Raw genomic sequence first — 19,944 nt, forward strand, 5'->3', positions numbered from 1 at the left:
TCTCTTAAGGCCTAAGATGCTTTGTGAATAACTTTTATCTTACCAAGGGAAAATTCTAAGAAAAATCTTAGAATTCGAGGAATTCTAAGATTTTTCTTAGAATGACGTCACTAAGAGCTACTTTTAGTCTTAGTGACGTCTTTGTGAATACGGGCCCAGGTTCTCTCGGTAATGCACTGTACATGGATTAAAGTTTTAAGTCTGTATTTGACTGATGCACAAACATTTCACTGCACAAACCTTTTGTTCCTCAAAAGATGAAACCACTGGCCATCTATTCTTTAAATGTTAAATGCTAATTTGTTTTGGTCAGATATTCACAAATGTTTGTCACTAAAAGGGATGATACATGTCATTTAATTACGGTGATGTAGTTTATTATATGGACAACCTGGATGAGAACATTTCTAATAATGTTAACTTTGTTTTGTTTATTTTGGGTAAATATATTCATACTTGTAAGTGGAAAGGATACAATCCCCTGTTCACTGTGTTCATATATAACTACTTCAGGTCATTAAAATATATGGAACAAAAAAGGTAATACTAAAGCTAAATCCCCTTTTACACTGCCAGATTTTCTGCGAATGTTGTGCCGTTTTGCCGGCAAGCTACGAGCGTTCTTACACACAGAGGCGGAATGGCGAGTTGATCTGTGGCGCCCAATTTTCCACCTCGTAGGGTAGACATATTGGCGGAACCCTTTAAGTTTAAACAGACCGAGGCGGCCTTCCACAACGGGAGGGGCTGTTGATGACTTGTGGGAGGAGCTGACGCTGCACGTGCGAGCCACTGGCGGTGGATAAACAGGAAACAGCTGATAGCAGGAATTAGCGAGCAGCTAGTAGCAAGAGGGAAACGCAAACCTGACAGACACTGTAAATATGAGCAACTGGGGAGACAAAGAATTGCGCGCCCTCCTTGTCCTCGCAAACCAAGAGGCCATTAACCGTCAGATGATGGGGACGGTGAAGAACTGGCCGATTTACGAGAGAATCGCTGCCTGACTATCGCCGCCACACATTTTGTTACTTGCTCACGCCCCCCATTGCCCCGAAAAAGGCACATTCTGTATAAACAAAAGTAGGCAGGCGGCATTTTGCTGCACTCCCTGATTTTGTTTTTATACTGCCACTGCTGATTGGGCTTTCCTGCAAATCTGCACAATTCCTATCTAAAAAGGGCTTAAAAAAATCTCACAAATCAAAGTTTAGGAATGATTGGGCGTTGATAAATGTGGCAGCTGTTCTGTTCTTTGAAGCTGATTTGGTGTGTCTGGGCCTTAAATCTGTTTGCACTGATATTGCATATCCATTTTCCAAAGTCAAAGTAACATTAGGAAAAACAGCTAGAAAAGAATACTTTGCAAGATGGCTAAGCTGTTGGTTGTAGTTAGGATTGCCACATGTTCTGGTTTTCTTGGGATTGTTCTCTTTTTTTTGAGCGTCTGCCCCAGAAAATGTCTATTATTTCTTAATTCAGAACTTCAGAGTTCCAAATAAAACCAGATTCTTCGACTGCTATTCTGTTTTTTCTTCTTTACGATCACGTGTCTGTAAAAAGGTAAAAATGCGTAGAACACAGCGACGACTGGCCATATGTCTATACTCTTTATAACTGGTAGCAGAAGTACGGAAGTTTACCTTATCACCTAGCGACTGCTGCACAGGCTGTCACTGTCTTAGGTAGGTTATCCAATTATTTCACATTATTTTGTGCAGTTAGTTGGCTACTGTATTCCCTGCCGTGTGAGACCTTTACACTTCATAAGTGACACATCTGAGTGCAGAGAATTTTTTATTTTTAAAGCCCCTGACCAGATGTTGCAGTTAGGTTACTCTTGTGTCTCGTGCGGCTGTTGGGATGATTAAGATGTCTAATGTCAGTTCTGACAAATCACCGCGTGCATCTAAAGTCTGAATCGCTCTGAAATGACTTGACAAAAATAGTATGTAGGTTTCTGTAATTTTTTAAACTTCATGATCAGTGATCAATTACTTTTTCAGGTCTGTGTGTCTGTGTCCATGGCAACCCGAATCTTCAACCGACCTAAATGAAGTTATGCGTTCCTGTTTTTGTCATGGACAAAATGCTCTGCATCGTGCATCAAATGTCAGTTTTTCACAAATCAGATGTGGTAGCCCAAATTGTAGTTTCCTTTGGCATATCTGAGACTCGAATTTTTGGGGGTTGTCTATGCAAATGTTGAAGCTATTCCAGATGCTTGGCTAGCATCTTGCTAGTGTGTCTGTTGGCCTGTCACGTGATGTCAAACAGTCACAGTTTCAGTAGTGCTGGACTCAAACTGATGTTAGATGAGAGCGAGATGGAGTCAAAAAACTATCACTAACTGTTAATGTCAGAGAATAACTGAAAATAATTAATGCTAATAAATTATGTTGGATTCTAATTTCTTAATTTATGGGCTATTTGGGATTTTTTGGGTAATGCATATATATAAATGGATTATTTGAATACTGATTGGACACTGATTACGATACCAACAATTGAAGCTTTGAAGCCTCAAAGCATTTCAATCAGCCTGACAGTTTATATTGTTTTTGGGTGAACTATTCCTTAAAGTTAAAGTTCTTCATAGTGATGAAGGCTCACAGGCAAACACTGTGTGATCCCATTAACTAATTTGAGGAATGAAAACATGTTAACTCAAAAATGGTTGTCATTTTCACATTTTAGATTTTGAAACCTAGCATTATTTTACCTTTAACATATTTACTTATTGCTAATTACTAATAACAGCACAGCTGGAAGGCTAACCATTAATATATCTTAATCTTCTTTTTATGTATGAAACATTTGTAGCTCAAATCTAGTCTTTATATTATGTCTTATATTATTTTTGTTTATTAAATAAAAGTTTACAATAGGAGGTAGCTATAAAGCAGAAAATGATTTTTATCTTATAAAGTCTCACTCTCACAGACCTCGTGGTTGGAGAAGAGTCGGACTCCCTCCATCTGGTGGAAGACGGGGTAGTGACTGGCATCGATCTCGTCACGCCTGTAAACATCTCCAGCCAGTAAGAAGGCATCCAAGCCGGAGCTCACCAGCTCCCTCTGGTGGGCGGAGGTGTGGGCACGGAGCATCGTTTTCCTGGAACATTGACATATTTGTTTAGTGACACATTTCTGATATTAAACTAGTTTTAATGTGATGAATCAGATTGACAGATTGCCTGGTTTGGAACATGCACTTGTTGCATTCAAGTCGTTCTTCCAAACCCTGACATATCTTCTGATTTTTCCCTTTTTAAAGTATAGCTGAACAGCTTTGAATTGACAAACAACTGAGCAGTTTTTGCTGGATAGTGTGACATATGATATGCTTTGTGAAATAAATTCCTATTAAAAACCAGTGGAAAACATCTCTCCATTTCCAACCAAACCTAGACATCTCCTTAGATTTTGCACTCAGCAGCAGAACAAGTATGAGTCAACAAATTGTAATTGTTTAAAGGATAAAAAACAGAAAACAAGCAGTGCAGAAAACATACATTTTTATTTACTAACTTCTCAAGTCGAAATGTTTGCTGATTTGAAGCCGACTGAAAAGTCTTGGGTCATTCTTATTCTCTCCTCACTACGTTCTAAATTCTGATTCTGACTCTGGTAAATGAACTCACTGCACACTCTACAGTTCTCTACAGAATCAAAGGACTGTACGTACTTACAACGTTGAGGTTCTTGTACTTTGAGTATTTACATTTTCTGCTACTTTATACTTCCACACCCTTATGTTTCAGTAGGAAATATATTACTTTTAACTGCACTACACTTATTCCACCGCTGTGTTTACATGTTACTTTGCAGACAGATGATGGCTGAAAACTTTTTTTTGGCTTGTGACATCTAAAAAAAACAGTGTGTAGTTTTCAGATATCTCTGAACTGTTGTAAGTTCTATCAAAGAGACATTTCCCATCTAAACCTCTCACATAGTTTCATTTAAATGACTGTTTGAAGCCCAAAAGAATAAATTATCTAATATTTATTTAAATTTTTTTTAGAGAAAAATCCTCAAAAAATCTACATAGATTTGTGTATCAGAGCTCTTCTTCTTCTCTCCCATTAATTACGTAACAACCCCTCAGATTTATCTGGTGACCCTTTGGATCCAGTGAACTAAGCCAGCTTACTGTACACTCATTGGCCACTTTATTAGGTACACCTGTTATTATACTGCTTATTATCACAAATAGCTAATCAGCCAATCATGTGGCAGCAACTCAGTGCATTTAGGCATGTAGACATGGTCAAAACCACCCTGCTCTGTATCAGTGATTCAGGCTGGTGGTGGTGGTTTAATGGTGTGGGAGATATTTTCTTGGCTCACTTTGGGCCCCTTAGAATCAACTGAGCACTGTTTATACACCACAGCCTACCTGAGTATTGTTGCTGACTGTGTCCATCCCTTTATGACCATGACGGCTACTTCCACCAGGATAACGCACCATGTCACAAAACTCAAATCATCTCAAACTGGTTTCTTGAACATGACCAATGACCTCCACAGTCACCAGATCTCAATCCAGTAGAGCACCTTTGGGATGTGGTGGAACGGGAGAGTCGCATCATGGATGTGCAGCCGACAAATCTGCGCCAATTGTGTGATGCTACCATGTCAATACCGACCAAAATCTCTGACGAATGTTTCCAGCACCTTGTTGAATCTATGCCATGAAGAATTAAGGCAGTTCTGAAGGCTAAAGGGGGTCTGACCAGGTACTAGGAAGGTGTACCTAATAAAGTGGCCTGTGAGTGTATATGAAGTGTATTGGTAGCTTCAAATGACCAAAACAGGCGTCCCTCTAAAGGAACATTCTCCTGGGCAATATGCTGCAGTTTTACAAAGAAGAAAGGGGTAAACTAACAGACTTCTGCATCTCGGTTCATGCTCATGTCATTCCTAAAGCTTACGACAATGCTCAACAGGTCCCTTCCTTAAACTTCAAAATAAAAGCATTTCCGGTTTACACTTGTAATACTGAAATATTACTATCAGTAAATAAACTATTTGTTTTCTCCCATATTAAATGTAAATAGCATGTTTTTAACATTTTATTATTTTTAAACCAAAAACGTGAATTTCATGATTTAATTTTGAACTTAACAATTGACAGCATAAAGTAAGAGCTACAACAGTAACATGCTGCTCCAAACTGATGATCAGTATCAACTGCCTAATAACAAGTAAAATAACACATTTATGTCTGCACAATGACGGGAAGTCAGTGATGGTGCATTGTGGGATACTTTAAGTCTTCTGTACTGTGTTTAATTCTCAGTAGACCTTCTGACAACAACACACAACGTCAGTAGGAGAACACACAAACTCCAACAAGTTTTCAAGACTTTGATTTGTTTTTGTCGAATTTCAGAAACCTCTGAGTGACATTCATCAACAGACCAGCACATTGAAAAGTCAAAGAAAAGACATCACTACAGATGCATTGTGGGTGCTGAGCAGCGCCGCTCACCTGTTCAGGTAGTAGTTATCTCCTCGCTTCCTGCTGGGATGGCCGGGCGGGATCAGCAAGCTGTCAGTCATATGATATAAAAGACTCACTTCACAAATCACTGGGAGAATTCACTGACTCAAAACATGTTCAGTGAAATGTTTCAGCAACTACAAAAGAATTCTGTCTTAATAAAGACTCTCCAGATGTTCACGTCATTTCAGTGAGTTCACAAATCAAAACTCTCAATATATTCACTCACCTCCTCTGTGAACAGAACTTTGATAGCATTTATTTCTTTCTATTTTATGTGTCTGTGAAAGCTTATGTTCGGCCTAGTCAACCAATCAATCAATCAATCAATCAATCATAAAGCTGCTGACCTGTCAAAGTTTTGCTCCACGGTAACCACCGGGCTCAGGTTGTCATGGACAGAGAAAAGTGGGTTGCCCCAGCGACCAATGTAGGCACTGTGGAGGAATGGAGAGAGCTGTGATGGCTGATAGATTAGCAGACATGCAGCGTAAACAAACAACAACAAAGACTGACACAAACAAACAGCTTCACAGAGAATCCACAACCTGAATATATCTTAAAATAGAGAGAGGCATGTAACTAACAGCCACTTAGGTCCTGATCACACAGAAAGTGTTTTAGCAGCTGAAGGCAGCTTTTTGTGATTGTTTTTAATAAGTGATGCTTTTTGCTCACTGTTTTTGCGTTGCTATGCGCCTCATGTTTCTGCGCTCTAGGCACCTGGCATTCTTGCCAGAAGTTGAAAAAACTTCAACTCAGAGCGGAAAAGCGCCCCTCATCATCTCAGCTTTTTTCCCATTGTCAAATCAAATGAATCGAGAGGTGGGCCTTCTGGGGTGGTCTCGACAACAAGTTTACAGTTGGTAAATAATGGAGGAGACACTGATGGTAGCGGTTGCTGGATACCCAGAGCTATACCACTTCATTCATTTTTGCTATGCTCAGCCCGATGACAGACATCTTGTCCAACTGCCCCAAAATATGCCAGGAAATGGCAATCATGGAGGCAAAGCTCCTGGACCAACTGGTGGTACTCCCCATGATCCATCCTTTTTGGCTCAGGCTTGATCTTTGGCTCAGGGGTTGTGTAAATTACTGTGCTACTGGTTTAGCAGCTAACAATGGTCTGTAGCTTGGCAGCTCATTCTTCAGCTTGATGGTCGTCAGTGCTTTTCGCTACTGAGTTAGCTGCTAACGAGAGTCTGTAGCTGCGTGGCCGCTCATTCTGTACCTCAGGGGATGTTTGCGCTTTGTGCTACTGAGTTAGCTGCTAACGACTATAGCTGCGCGGCAGATCGTTCTTCGACTCGGGGAGTCGTGTGTGCTTTGCACTACTAAGTTTAGCTGCTAGCAAGAGTCTTTCCCTATGCAGCAGCTCATTCTTCAGGTCGGGAGGTGTGCATGTATGTGCTTTGTCTTACTGAGTAAGTTGCTAATGAGTGCCTGTCATTGTGCAGCGGCTGGATCTTCAGCTCAGCTCCTTCAGAGAACATGTCTCCAGAATCTAAGAGCAGAGAATACTGCTCATTTTGTCCTAATTTTGAAACCTAATTTTATATACTGCCTTTCCTTGAAAACTTTTTGCCTCTCATCCAAGATGCTTGTGGAGTGGCTGTTTTGTTTCACCAATGTACAAATCGGTGCATTCCTGGCTGCACTGAATTGCATACACTACATTACTCTGCTGATGTCTGGGTGTTTTGTCCTTGGGGTGGACAAGCTTCTGTCTCAGTGTGTTACTGGATTTAAAGTGCACAGGGATGTGGTGTCTGAAAATCCTCCTGAGTTTCTCAGTTACTCCTGCGACATAAGGAAAGACAATGTTGTTACATTTTTGTGTCTCTTCCTCTCTGTCTGCTCTGGGTCTTTTAGAGGTTTTTGCAAAGGCTCAGTTAGGGTAGCCACAGGTTTTAAGTGCTTCCCTGATGTGTTTCTGTTCCTTCACCTTCCCCTCTGTCCTGGTGGGCCCAATGATTCAGTGTCCTGATGACTCCCAACTTGTGCTCCAGTGGGTGGTGAGAGTCAAACAGCAGGTATTGGTCCATGTGTGCTGGTTTTCTGTACATCTCAATGTTTAGGTTTCTGTCCTCTTTAATGTGTACTGCACAGTCTAAGAGGGGTAAACTGTGTCCTCTGAAAACCTCCCGTGTGAATTTGATGTTGGGGTCCACTGCATTAATGTGTTCCGTGAAGGTTTCCAATTCCTTAGTTTCGATTTTGACACAGGTGGTTAGAGCTCTCTTCTTGACGTCTTCCATGTAAAGGTTGGCCACTACAGGGGACACCGGTGAGCCCATAGCACAGCCGTGCTTTTGTTGGTAGAAACCCTTGCTGTACTTGAAGTAGGTGGTGGTCAAACAGAGATCCAGCAGGTCACAAATGTAGTCTGGGGTGAATTTGGTCCTGATAGGAAGGAAGCTGTCTTGTAGCAGACATTTCCTCACTGTCTTATCTGCTTCTTTGGTAGCAATGCAAGTGAAAAGTGAAGTGACGTCGTATGAAACCATAGTTCCAGTGTTACCTCTTTGGTCTTGTTGGTAAAATCCTGAGAGTTCTGTACATGGTGTGGAGTGTTACCAACCAGGGGAGCTAGGATCATAGCTTGGTGTTTGGGGAGGTTGTACGTGACTGAGTTGATGCTGCTGATTATGAGTCTTAGTGGTGCTCCTTCCTTATGTATCTTGGGGAGTCCATAGATGCATGGGATGGCCTCACCAGGGTAAAGTTGATAATACAGTGGTCTGTCAATGACTTAGTCATTTTCCAGTTTTTGTAGATAATCTATGGCCTTCTTTTTGTAGCCACTGGTAGAATCATGCCACAGTGTCTCGTGTGTGGCTGTGTCGCTGAGAAGGAAACGTCTTCAAGAAATGCAACCAAGTCCAGTTGCCTACAATATAGCACTATAGCACTTTCCATGACCTGGATGACTGAGAATCTTCAGCGACAATATTTTTAATTATTCAGCTTTGGCTGGGTGGTTAATAATAAATTTTTATCTGGTGTGACAAACTCATTACACCTTTATTTTTGCTTTGACCAGACATCAATGAAAGTATCTGTTGATCAAGTTTTCATGCTGTTTGAAAATTACCTAGCAGCCCTCAGGTGTCCTCAGAGTGTGCTGTCTTGCTGCTATCAGAGCACAAAGGCTTTTCTAAAGAGTAAAGTTCACGACCTGTGAAATGGCAGAGCCATAAACCACTGTCACACAACACACTCAATGACTACTTAATGACTTATTAATGCAGCATTGATGCGCCCGCTGCTGTGCGAGTTGGTTTTTTATGGCGAGTGTGGAATATAACCAGCAGCGTAACGATATTTTACTGCAGCAAACTTTTACACCCGACCGTCCCTGAAGACACATAGAGCCTGCGGAGAGAGTCAGTCAGCAGTTTGTACTCCGAAAATACAGAAAGAGCTCAGAAATATGAGATGTGGAGACACAGCAGCAGCTGATTTAAAGCACAACCTGGGTTTATTTGGAAGATGAGAACACAGACACACTGAGGACATTAAACAGGGGGTCGTGTGAACATTCACACCTCAAGTGTGAAGATTCACATATAAAGACAACAATAGAACATTTTTTAGCTCACTGCAAATCTGACATAGTTAAAGGAATACACCACCTCCCTAATGACCATTTGTATATCAATTATGCACCTCGTGTTACCTTGAATTCATGAAGAAAACTTTGTCCATCTCACATGCCTCCTCAGTGAACCAAGAATCAAAAACAGTTTAAGTGAATTTAAGTCATAGGGGTCCACATGTAACAACAACAAAGCTATATCAAACATCAATTTACCAACTCCCACACAACTTGTGCAAGTATAATCCAAGACTCATTTATCGTATGCTCAGTATTTCACAGACGGCCCTTTTTGATAGAGAACCGCTGAAAATTAATCTTATCTATGCTCTCTTCAAAGCCAGACTCCACTGACAAAAACAATAATTTCAGCTCACTGAATATAGGAGCTGCTGGTCTACCACTGCCTCGATCAGTTTGTTTGTATTATTGTGTGACTTTGGTGGATCTCTAGTTAGACTAGCACAATATCAGATTTTCACACGATTATTATGGCCTAAAGAGTTCATGATAATGATATCATTGTGATATCTACAGAAAATTTGAAAAAAATAAATAAATAAATGCTTTCAGTCATATTCATCTTAAACTTTGTTTGTTGTGTGTTTTGTTTATTGACACAAATGAATTACACTCAAAATACTAGTGCAGGGAGGTGCAAAGAGAGTCTGTAACCATAACTGTACAATGAGCAATTAAACTTGATGAATGGTGAGAGGGCAACAAACAACAAAGCGAGAGCAGAAACAAACAGGAATGATTAAAGAGGGGCTGCATTATTTACACAATAATGGGACAACTTTGCCCTCAGCGGGCTGTGTCGATTCCTGTCGGAACTGACGGGGGCAGTATACACGCATCAGTCTGTGCCGAGGACGAGCACCGAAGAACGCCTGTTCTCCATTGTCTTTGCTAGAAGCAATGGCTTCTACAAGTGCTAGAGCTTAGATCGGGCCCAAAAAATCCAGCCTGACCCCACCCAAGCCCGTGCACGTTCTGTCAGAGCCCGGCCTGGCCCTTTAACTGTAATTATGAGCCCGAGCCCGAGCCCGGTTTAAACCTGACTTTTTTTAAGGATACGAACGTGGACATTGAAGGCTGAGTCTCGTCTTTCTTTCCATGGCAAGCCTTCATCATGTGCCTCTTAAGTGTTGAGGTCCCCGTCTTTTTGCTGTCATATACCAGCATCGCGCTGCACTTGGTACACCTTCGACGAAGCCGACACACACGTTGTCAACATCGATCACTCACATGTGCGCGGCCAGTGGCGCCATCAGCGTCAGAGAATCGTGGAAATTCTCTGGTATCGGTATCGGCTACTGAAATACGGGTATCGTGAGAAGCCTAGTGAGATATAATGTAAGATATAATGGTTATCATCAATACCAAAATATTGGAACACCCCTAATCCCAACAAATCTTTTAAAACATCAAAGTCACACAAAAACACAAACAAACTGATCAAGGAGGTGGTAGACCAGCAGCTTCTGTGCTCAGTCAATGGAGTTTGGTTCTGATGAGAGCATATATAAGTTGCACTTTTGGTTCAGTTGCCTGTCACAAAGGGCTGTCTGTTTTGAAGTACAGAGCATACCACTGGATAAATGACACTTGCATTATACTTCACATGTTGTATGAGAGCTTGTAAATTGATGTTTTGATATAGTTTTGCTGTTGTTAAACCTGAACCCCAATAACTTAAATCCATCAAAAAATGTATCTGTTTTTTGGAGTCTTTGTTCACTACAGAGGCATAGAAGAAAAAAAGTTTTCTTCAAGAATTCAATACAACAATGGGTGAGTAACTGATAAACAAATGGTCATTTTGTGGCTTAAGTGTTCCTTTAATGAGAGTCTACAGTCATGCTAGGAGATGAGAGAAGGTGCACTGAGGCACAGTGGTGCTGTGAGCTAAAACATCAGCATGCTAACATGCTAACAATGACAATGCTAACATGCTGATGTTTAGCAGGTATTATATTCGCCATGTTTACCATTGTAGTTTAGAATATTAGCATGCTTACATCTGCTAATTAGCACTAAAAACAAAGCCAAGGCTGAGGGGAATGACAGTAGTTCTGCAGGTTTTGGTTGCTCATGTTTGTTCTGCTTAGTACCAGTGATTTTTCAAGTATTGATGGTCAAATATTTGATATTTAACAGGTAATGGTGCCAAATCTGCACTTAACACGGTGGAGGACTTCATCTTTACTCAAAACGTACCTGTAGAAGTGAGCTTTGATACGTTCCTTAATCAGCCATAAAGGATGATGAGATTGGTTGTGGAGGTTACGTCCAACTTTGGCCAAGATCTTTGGTGTGACATTGGTGAAGTCATCGCGAGGATAAGAGTTGCCCAACACCTCCACCGAGTCCTGTCCAATCACATGCTGTGGGGCGGGTCCATCTGTGCTGAGGCGTCTGCACGATGCTGCCCTGCCACTGGCTAAGAGGGTTGACAGGCAGCAGCGGTGGAGCCCAGGGAGGGGCGGGGACTGAAGGAGGGGGAGGAGCGAGGACACGGAGGTGTTGCAAAGTCTCATGATGACTGGTCCATGGAGCTGCAGAGAGAGAGACATTAGAAGTTATAATAGCATTAGCATTAGCATTAGCATGTGCCTGCGGGATAGAAACCCACAGACATGAAGGGGAGAACAAAGACAGAGGATTTTTTAAACATTTCACATTTCTGTTTTGTTGAACATTAATTGTTGTTACATTTTCGTTTTTAAGGTCTTGACATGTTGTTATACCTGTAATAAATGTTGGGTAACATTAGTCATGTGAGTGTGTGACTGTCCCAGGTGCAGCAGTAGTGTCATGACAAACAGAGAGAGGAGCTAAGTGAATCAACATGCTGCATGCAGCGCTACAATGAAATGAGATTTTACCTGTTTAAAATAGCCAAATTTGAGTGAGAAAAGTTGCAGTGAATGGACACAATTGCACACTTGTGCAGAATGCACAGGGATTGGCTGAATTTGCATTACCTGTTGTGAGTGCAACATTCCAGAGAGACTGCAATATTCTCTCTCTTTTAACCCTATTTTTGGTCTCCACCAACTCCTGAGGCAAATATTTGTCTCTTTAGCTGCTAAATGCTCCACCATGTTCGACAGCTAGTCTCTGACTGTGTCTGTCTGCAGTTTGCTGCTGAGCAAAGACCAGTGTCAGTGCTCGTCGATCAGTCAAAGAGGCTCAGATTCATCATTTCAGTTGGACAGCGGAGAGGGAAATGAGCAGGGTGTGAGTCGGAGAGGATCATAAAAACAAAACACAGCAGCTTCTCAGTGGAGGTCAGACGAGGTGACAGCTACTAATTAGCTTATAATTGCAGAAATGGGCAAAACATCAAAAGGTTAGTAGACGCGCTTTGTTTCATGTTTTCCTCCCTGTCCTTTTCTTTCTTTCTTTCCATCATTCAACCTCTGACAGAAGACAAGACAGTCGCCCTTTTATCTGTCCCACTCAAATATTTGTCCACACACACACACACACACACACACACACACACACACACACACACACACACACACACACACCCTGAACAAGACAAAGGGGTGTTGCATTGCAGTGGCATTGCAGCAAAATGGATTATTGTTCCTAAATCCATGAAGCTTTTACCTCGGCTCTGCTGCTGGTGTCATATTATACTGGACTGGACAGGGCAATGCTGAGGTCACACACATACACACACACATACCCACACATACACATACACACATAATACAAAACTGGTTCTTGGGTAATGGGACATCTGAAGGTCATTCTGACTTTAACAGGAACATAAAAGTAAAGTATGTAGAGGCATAATTTGAGCTGACAGCAGTAAAAGCACAGACAATGACCCCTACAGGCTACAATGATCTTTACACCCCACAATATGTTGATAGTTGGAAAGACGGACTCAAGATTTTTTTTTTGTGAAATCCAAAACTTCTTTCTCTGAAAAGCATGAATATGTTCAGTAAAGGTCACGGCAACTCTGCCATTATTTGTCTTGTGTACAGAGTTTATAATTTGTCCGAAGACCGGCACTAAAGCAAAGGTCATGTAAAGACCAACATAGACAGAAGTCCTCTGCAGAGCACTGATGTGTTAACAGGGTTTCCTGCAGTGGAGGCGGGACACATCGCCTGAAACCAACACCACCTCTGCTAACAGCATAAAAATGATTACACTATATAAGGTATAACATCAACCACTATACCTACTACACTTACTGCTTTATAATGGTTAGAAAAGAGGAGCAGGACATCTCTTCATGTAACAACTAAAGTGACTTTTACTTCCTGTATGGCAACAACCTTGTACATCTGAATCACCCAGAGAGCACACTTTGTGCTGATAACTATTAACATGTGTTGTAAACAGTTGTATGTCAACAATGTAATCTTACATCATGTGACTGTTCAAAGCAAGTCCATGGATATAACACACTGGGGGGGTGATATTTAATGAGTGTCACTTTTAGCCATCTTTTTGTTCTTTCAGTAGAATTTTCCATCAGAGCTGGAAGGGTTTCACACTTACAGATTTATAGATTTTAGAAATCAATCTATGGAGTCCCACAGGGAAGCGCTTTGTGTCCCCTTATTTTTCTAACACGTGAATAACTTTATCCTACTTGTGGTGACATTTTAATTGTAAGCTAATAATTCTGGTCACAAGTAACGTCTTAGAGTTATTCTTAAGATGTTTGACTTTGAGCAGTTTTATTGATAATGATTTAAGTATTAATTGTGTGAATTTAATCGCAGTATAATGTTGTTCGGTCAGCTGACCTTTATCTTTATATCAAGGACCACAATGGGCCTCCAATTTGTGTAAATGTGTGTGACTCTGGCTCAATCCAAATACACCCCTTGCCCCTCCCACTCCTGAGGACCTGGAGGACCCTGATACAGCAAGCCACCGGTCAGCCAAAGTTCATCCTCTGGGGAACAGCCGATTTAACTGAAACAAAGCAAGTTGTTAAGATTCCTAATTGACAACCTAACCAACATTTACATTACTGTCAGTAACTCATTTCAATGTCATTTATTTATTTTTCAAAATGCCAACGACTTTACATATGAAAGAATAATTATCCAAAAAACATACATACACCATACACCGTATTCCCAAATATGCTCCTATTTTCATTTAGGGGCAAACAACAACTAATTAATCGCCAACCAAACAGAAAGGTCTTTGAATAAATATTTCATGATATTTTTTGTTGCAGATAGCATTTCATGCGTCAAGATACACACAGGATTATGTATGTAATTTTTAGATTGATCATTTTACATATAAAAAAATATGTCAGAAAACAGTATAAAAACATCCATAACACTTTACCAGGGTCCAAGGTAACATCTTGAAATATGTCTTTGTGTCTGACAAAGAGTTCAAAGTTCAAAGATGTTCAATTCATATTTAAGCAAATCAGAGAAAAGCAGCTGTTGTTAAAGAAGGTTTGTCATTTTTGCCTTTGTTTGTCACATCATTTCAGCTCTAAACAATCTTGTACGTCTGATCAAAGACCATCAGGATTAAAACTTTGATGACCAAATCTTCAATAATAATTCAAAACCCATGCAGCCGTCACAGTGCAGTGACAGACTCTGTGGACCTGAGAAATGCCTGATGGTCTGGAAAAGGTGAAGAAGCCCTTCATCTTACATGATGAGAAAAGGTCATGTGACATTTCCAGACAATATATAGTTCGACCTGCCGTGGTGTACGTGATCCTGCAGTGTTGTGCAGCTGGGTGAAGGTTCAGACCGATTTAAAAGACACTAACTGAAATATAAAAAAATAAAATATCTCATCTCCATCTCAGCTCCTCGTTTCATCTCACTGGGAGTGACTTCTTCCCAGCATGTAATCATCACCATATGTCTGTTCCCATGGTACCAAACACCACCACACATGCACATATGGACGCCAACGCACACGGACACACATGTTCAGTAAATACACACATAGTGTATGTCTGATAAACTGCAGAGAACTGGAGCTCAACAAAGATGGAGACACAAAGTGAAAACCTCCATTGCTGACATATGATCCAACACATGTGTTGGTTGGTTTTAAGTATCTTTGAAAATGTAAAAATTTCAGGCAAAATTAAACACATTTGGATTTCTGCAAAACTGCAAAATGATACCAAACCAGTGCAGCAAACTGACCAACAACTCACAAGAACTTTAAGCTGGTTCTTGTTAAATATGAACTTGCAAACACTGACAGTGTCACATCATTAAACAGATCTATTTTGAAACAGTGATTTGTAACAGACAATTGATGTTGTCTAGCTGATCGGGCCATCAGATCAGAGCACATATATTTTGATATTTAATTTGGAGGACTTGTTGGTCTTTTAAAGGTCCAGTGTGAAAGATTCGAGGGAATTTAGTGGCATCTAGTGGTGAAGATTTGCAGATTGCAGCCACCTTTGGATTATTCAGCTCCCAGTGACAACTTACTGAACAATGAACACTGAGGGAATTCTAACTAGGAGAAGTTTCAGCTGGTTGCCACTAAATCTGCCAACATCTTACACTACGAATCTTTAAGATCCAGAGGTTCAGGAGGTTTTTACCAGGAGGCCTAATTTTTCACAGAGGCCTCTTCCTCTCCAAAACAAAACAGCCCAGGTGATTTAAACTGATAAATGCACTGAATAAAGCAGTTTCATCTTTACAAAAATAAATACATTAAAAAAAATACAGTGTTTTTTCAACTCTCCTGTTGTGTAGTTGCTAACTACAGTGGCCAACGCAAGAATGTGAAAATGCGAATGGCCCTTTCTAAAGCCAGTGATTGGTTCATCTCATAGGCTGTATAAAAAGAAGGACAGCATGACAGCTCCCCAAAAGTGAAGCCAAAACATCTTGATCACCCCCTGGTGGCTGGCTGTAGTATGTGATATAATGGGACACGGGCCAAACTAAAAACTACAACTATAAGTACATGCCATTTCAGGGAGTTTTTAATCACATTGATGTTTGTTCAAGTGTTTCTGATAAGTTTGGTTTTAATTAGTAATTTGATGTTAAAAAAGGGAGATACAGGTCATGATTGACAGCTGTGTGTGCCAATTGGTATGCTTACCATCAGTGGCGCTGGTCGTGACTGGTTGGACAGGTGTACAGATGGAAACTCAATACCAGCAGCGATTGCATCTGCGCAGACTCTGGCTCCAAATGATGTCACCACTGCGCCAGATGGCAGGAGAAGCATCAGGATATTTTGGCTTCATTTTTGTATAGAATGGGTAAGTGGAGATGTGTTGTCCATCTTAATATATTGGCTCTTTTGCCAATATCCAATATGCCGATATATAACAACTCATTTGACCAGTAACTGATACTGATATCAATGTATCTACCTTTTTCCCTATTATTTCAGTGATCATCAAGTCTCTTCTTCTGACATGCAGATACTATTGTGCATCCCTAATACAGTCCATGGTTTTTCCATTCTGGGCTACTGTAGAAACATGTTGGTGCAACATGGAGCTCCACAGACGAGGACCCGCTCCCTATGAAGCTATAAACGGATCATTATAAGGTAACAAAAACACAACGATTCTTATTTTTAGGTGATTATACACTCATGAAAACATATTCAATGCATAATATTATATTTACATGATAGTATTCATACACTATATATCCCCCTAATTCTTCACACTGCTGACACACTAGGGCGGAAAAATGGAAATTGTGGAGGTAACAATGTAACCCAATATGTTTCTCTAAAAAACTGTTTGCTCTCTGGCTTGCTGCATGCAAGGGAGGCCTGAAGCTGTATTAACGGGCCACTCCAGCAGCAATCTAACAGCACTATAAATAATATTTATTAAAGACAGCAGAAACAAAACAATCCATTTTGCATCAGGACTGTAGTGTACTGGTTTTTGATTTAGCTCTGGAAGTTGAATTGAGAAATACTGTTGGAGATGAGGATGGTGTGCTGTCATGCTGATTTAATCACGTTCTAAATGTCTAATTGATTGATCAGATTTCCTGGTTGCATTTACTCCTTGTTACAATATTCTTTGAAAGAATGAACTTATTGCTTTGAGTTGAGTTTATATGTCGTTTTTACAGTAACATCTTGTGATTCTAGACTGATCTGATTGAAAACTTTTGTGTTATCTCTTGTCACTTTTTTTCAGTTTTAACTGTTTAAAGTCAGAACATCTCTCACAGCTTTCATAAACAACAAGCTGCAGAATATTAACTCATTTCAAAAGGTCAGAGGTGACACAGACCTGCCTGTGACCCTGAAAGCATTAGATCTGAGAGCAGAGCTGCAAAAAGAAAACAGAGAAGAAGGAAATCAGAGAGATTTTTGAAGAGGAAAACGATCACATGGATTTTTTAAACACAGAGTGGTGAGGATGAGCAAATGAAAATATTAGATCAGATCAAACTTTAATGAGTCCGGCGGGGGAGGCTCTGGCTTTTGGTTGTTTATCGGTGAAACTCTTTGCACGTCTCCGCTCATATCTGTTTTTTATGTGTGATGACAGAGCTGGGACTACATGAAGCACGAAGCTGCCACATTTATTAATTTTCACACTTTCACTTTTTAACCCAGAACATCTTCACTAAGTATGGTTCAACACAAAAACACAAGATGACCTTGGAGTGGTGTCTGGTACAGTCAGTACTGAGGTTTTGTTCTCACTGTGATAGAATATAGAGGACCAGAGGTGACTTTATCCAAATGACTCAATCTATAAACATGTGGCACGAATATTTAAAAGTCAAATGTTTATTTTTATTTACAACTATGAAACACTTTATTACTCTACCACACATTAGAACCTACACTGGTCTCTACAGAACAGTTGTGCATGTTCTAAAATCCTTAATGTGAGCATTGGCTGCTTTTCTCTGTTTATAGCTGAATATCTTTGAGTTTTGTTCTCCTATCAAACAATACAGGACATTTTAAAATGTCAACTGGCCATTTTTTACAATTTTACTAAACAATTAACCAGAAAAAAAATAACTATCTACAGTGATGATATTTATGGGTGCGCTCATAAATCCAATCTGACACTCTACGCTGAACTGAGAGTGCTGTAGTTCTATTCTATTTCTACATGAATTTACGAATGTTTCACTCCACTCTACACTCTGCTGCTCTGTCTCCTGAGACAGATTGCCCAGGGTGCGCTCTGCCTCTCAGAGAGCGTGGTGCTCTGGGAAACTGAACGGGACATTCCAACAGTGCTTTGAATTTACAAACGGTCCAATTTGTGCCAGTTTGTGAGTATATCCAAGCGCACCCTCTATGTTAACAAGATGAGGTCAAAGCCTTTGTCAGGACCATGTATGAAAGAGGGCTTTTAATTTGAAACAGAAGTGGTGGTATTCACTCAATCATGGACTATGCCCCGCTGTTGTGGTCAAGCCCAAAATTTCATGCATCTTAAAATAAAGAACCATACATTAAGACATAGTCACACAGCAGAAGGGAGCTGCTTTCTCTGGAGCTGTACCCACTGATCATTGAAGACAACCCTCCTCTCTTCAGCTCCAGTCGTGGGGATGTGACTGGTGGAGGCTGATTACAGATTATAACAGAAAATATTGAAATGTAAATAACTGGGGATTATAACTTAGAGAATGCCATTATCAGAGCCAAGTTTCTCCAATGATGATTGTTTACAAAATGTCCTCCGGGTGCTGATTAATCGACCAAACCAAGTAATTGGTCTCTCGTCATGTCAGTGGAGGCACTTGTCCCAACATAACAGGGTTATTGCACAGAGGTTGTTCCTGACACTGTGACTGTTGATAAGGGTTTATCATAGTGGTGGTCTGTGGAGAGAAGCTGTTCTTGTGTTTGGGTGATGTTAGTTACCAAACCATAGCAAACACTGCTAACACCTTAGCAACCAACAAGCTAATGCACAGGAAACACTTGTAACACTGAGGCGACTATTTAGCATCCATCTGTTTGGCAATGTCTCACTAGGCAGAAACAGATTATTGGGGACCATACAACTTTAAGAAGTGTACACATTGACATAGCAACATCAGATTCATGGGGGAGGCACCAAACAGCAACTTCAGGTTATTGTTCATCTGTAAAACCTCCTGATTCAGATCCTTCTCACGACTCTTTAAAGAGCTAACTTGAGGTCTATGTTCATGTAGTGATCCTCCAGACTTCATCACTGCATGTCAACTGGTCACCTTCGAACCATGAGTCATATTAATACAGAACCAAAAAGAACTAATAGAGGCGTCAGGTATGAAACATGACAGATTTGTGTGCAGCAGAGGCAGATAGAGTGTAAGTAGCTCTGGAGGAAGTGAAACATGATTCATCATGTGTGAAAGTTGCTGAGAAAATCCCTTGTTTTGTTGCCAAGAAGTTGTTCTGACTAACCAGCATGGCACCAGCCAACAGTGAAGCTGTGATGTGACTTCTGACGCTGCCAGTCAGCTAAAGGTGGCAACAGAGACGCCGCCAAGGACAAGCTGCAGCCTGCCATCCAAAATATAAAAATAAAAAAAACCACAAAAAAACCCCACCCACCACATGTCAAAAAGATGGAGAGATAAACTTGTGTCTTAAAGTGAAACAAAGCTCCTCAGCACTGTTACTGTGTGGATGTGACAGAAAAATGCCAGACTGCAGGAAATGTGACGCTTCAGACGAACACAGCCGTCGCAGAGGTTACAGTGCCACATAAGACGCACACGCAGGTGAACGCGATGGAATGGATGCTGCTTAGACGTAAACTCCAGACGGGCAACATGCTGCAGAAAAATATAAAGCCTGCACGCGCGCACACACACACACACACACACACACACACA

At 40.7% G+C, this 19,944-nt stretch overlaps 2 protein-coding genes across 4 annotated transcripts in view; one reads left to right on the top strand and one right to left on the bottom strand.

Annotated features, from left to right (window-relative positions):
- nrn1a (neuritin 1a) overlaps positions 1–19,944 on the top strand; it is a 544,743-nt gene that overhangs the window by 126,214 nt on the left and 398,585 nt on the right. The gene's annotated exons all lie outside the window — the stretch shown is intronic.
- Positions 1–19,944, bottom strand: part of fars2 (phenylalanyl-tRNA synthetase 2, mitochondrial) — a 223,771-nt gene that overhangs the window by 123,845 nt on the left and 79,982 nt on the right. For all 3 annotated transcript variants that reach the window (XM_050056506.1, XM_050056505.1, XM_050056507.1), the window contains exons 3-6: positions 11,333–11,670; positions 5,859–5,945; positions 5,497–5,556; positions 2,946–3,114 (exon numbers count right to left, since the gene is read on the bottom strand). In XM_050056506.1, coding sequence (XP_049912463.1) covers positions 2,946–3,114; positions 5,497–5,556; positions 5,859–5,945; positions 11,333–11,652 — 636 coding nt within the window. In that variant the 5' untranslated portion in view covers positions 11,653–11,670. The remainder of the gene's footprint in view (positions 1–2,945; positions 3,115–5,496; positions 5,557–5,858; positions 5,946–11,332; positions 11,671–19,944) is intronic.

This window comes from Epinephelus moara, chromosome 11 (genome assembly GCF_006386435.1).
Source record: "Epinephelus moara isolate mb chromosome 11, YSFRI_EMoa_1.0, whole genome shotgun sequence".
NCBI lineage: Eukaryota > Metazoa > Chordata > Actinopteri > Perciformes > Serranidae > Epinephelus > Epinephelus moara.